General features: G+C 51.4%; 1 protein-coding gene across 1 annotated transcript in view; it reads right to left on the bottom strand.

Annotated features, from left to right (window-relative positions):
• The window catches only part of HOXC9 (homeobox C9), a 3,375-nt gene extending 2,444 nt beyond the window's left edge, over positions 1–931 (bottom strand). The window contains exon 1 of the mRNA XM_019554640.1: positions 281–931. Coding sequence (XP_019410185.1) covers positions 281–842 — 562 coding nt within the window. The 5' untranslated portion in view covers positions 843–931. The remainder of the gene's footprint in view (positions 1–280) is intronic.
• Between the last annotated feature and the right edge of the window lie 544 nt (positions 932–1,475).

The raw sequence follows: 1,475 nt of genomic DNA, 5'->3' as shown, positions 1-1,475 counted from the left end.
TTTTATCAAAGAAACCAACAGCTTCCCCCCTTCTCCTGTTAGAAAATAACCCAAACGCTCACGGCTCGGTCTTAGCTTCTCCTAGAGGGCTTTCTTTCTTTCTTTCTTTCTTTCTTTTTCCTTTATATTTTTCTTTTCTTGGATTTTATTTTTAAACCCAGCTCTTCCTGGAGCCTCGCAGATTTAGGGGCCGGCGCTCTAAAGTAATTTCATTTTATTGAGTACTGTACTCGAGGCTATAATGCCTGCCCGGTTGTAAACAAGAATGACTTCAACTTACTAGGGTCTAATTCGTTCTTTTCTTCTTTGTGTTTGCTGGAGGCGATGGCTTCGGACTCCGGGGATGGAATTGTCTGCGGTGCTCTGTCTCTCAGGTCACCCGGGGATCCGTACATATAATCCGGATAACCTCGCCCGTCCATCGGGCCACATTCCGCCCTCCGGCCGGGGAAAGCGTCCGGCTTGAGTCCGTAATGCCTGCTGCTGGGTGGGAAGCCTGGGAAAGACACAGCGCCGGAGATGGGCTCTAGCCAAGTGCGCATATACCTGGTGTCAGCCCCTATGTGCGGCTGGTGCGTATACGGATGGTACACCACGGACGACTGAGAGTGCACGGGAGCCCAGGAAGTAGTGAACACGGCCGGCTTAGGGGCGAAACTGCAGGACGGAAAGTCGGCACAGTCCGGTACCAATCCCGAAGGTCTGGCGGCCGCGGGGTGCGAGCCCGTGGCGGGGAACCTGGACGCCAGGAGCTCGTCGTTGTCATGACTTATCAAGGAATCTACATAATAGTTGCTTATGGGGCCCGACGCGGACATCCTTCCCCCCTCTTTTACATTCATAAGATTATTGTATGAACTGTATGTGTACTTTTTATCTGCTCATAGAACAATCAGGGCAGGTAATTATTTTTTCAGCCGTTCCCAGCCGGCCATTGGCTCCCCGCGCTCACGTGATTGTATTTACCCAAAAATATCGCGCGGATCAATCCGCAGGTCTTTTTTTAATAGCGCCTCGGCGACCTGGCTTTTCGCGAAACTCTCCAAATCGGGCAGATATGGGGAGGCAGGCGGCTGGCATGTCATTAGGCGAAGGTGGCTTTCCCCCGGGGGCTGGGGAGGGGGGGCTCCAGCTGAGCAGCCGGGAAGGTGGGGAGGGTAAGGTAACCCGGGAACTATTTCTTGACGTAATTTGTCTCTGTCTTTTTGCTTCTGCAGCTTGTAGTCTAGGATGGATACAGTCCCCGGAATATCAGTAAAAAGACATCGTTGGGAAGTCTAGGAGAGTTCAGCCTCGACCCCCCCCCCTAAAAAAAAAGCCTCCCTCTCCCCTTAAAAAAGAAGTGGCTCTTTTGTCATCACATCTAGCGCTAATCACCAGCTGGCCACATGCACATGTAATTTTTTTTTAACCTAAGTATCCGCTGGAGGAGAGGGAGTAAAAAAGCAAGGAATAAAGCAAAGCAGGGATTCCCC

The sequence above is a fragment of the Crocodylus porosus genome, unplaced genomic scaffold, assembly GCF_001723895.1.
Source record: "Crocodylus porosus isolate Cpor-Errol unplaced genomic scaffold, CroPor_comp1, whole genome shotgun sequence".
NCBI lineage: Eukaryota > Metazoa > Chordata > Crocodylia > Crocodylidae > Crocodylus > Crocodylus porosus.
Note: the sequence above shows the minus strand (reverse complement) of the source record. Positions and strands in the feature narration are given on the sequence as shown.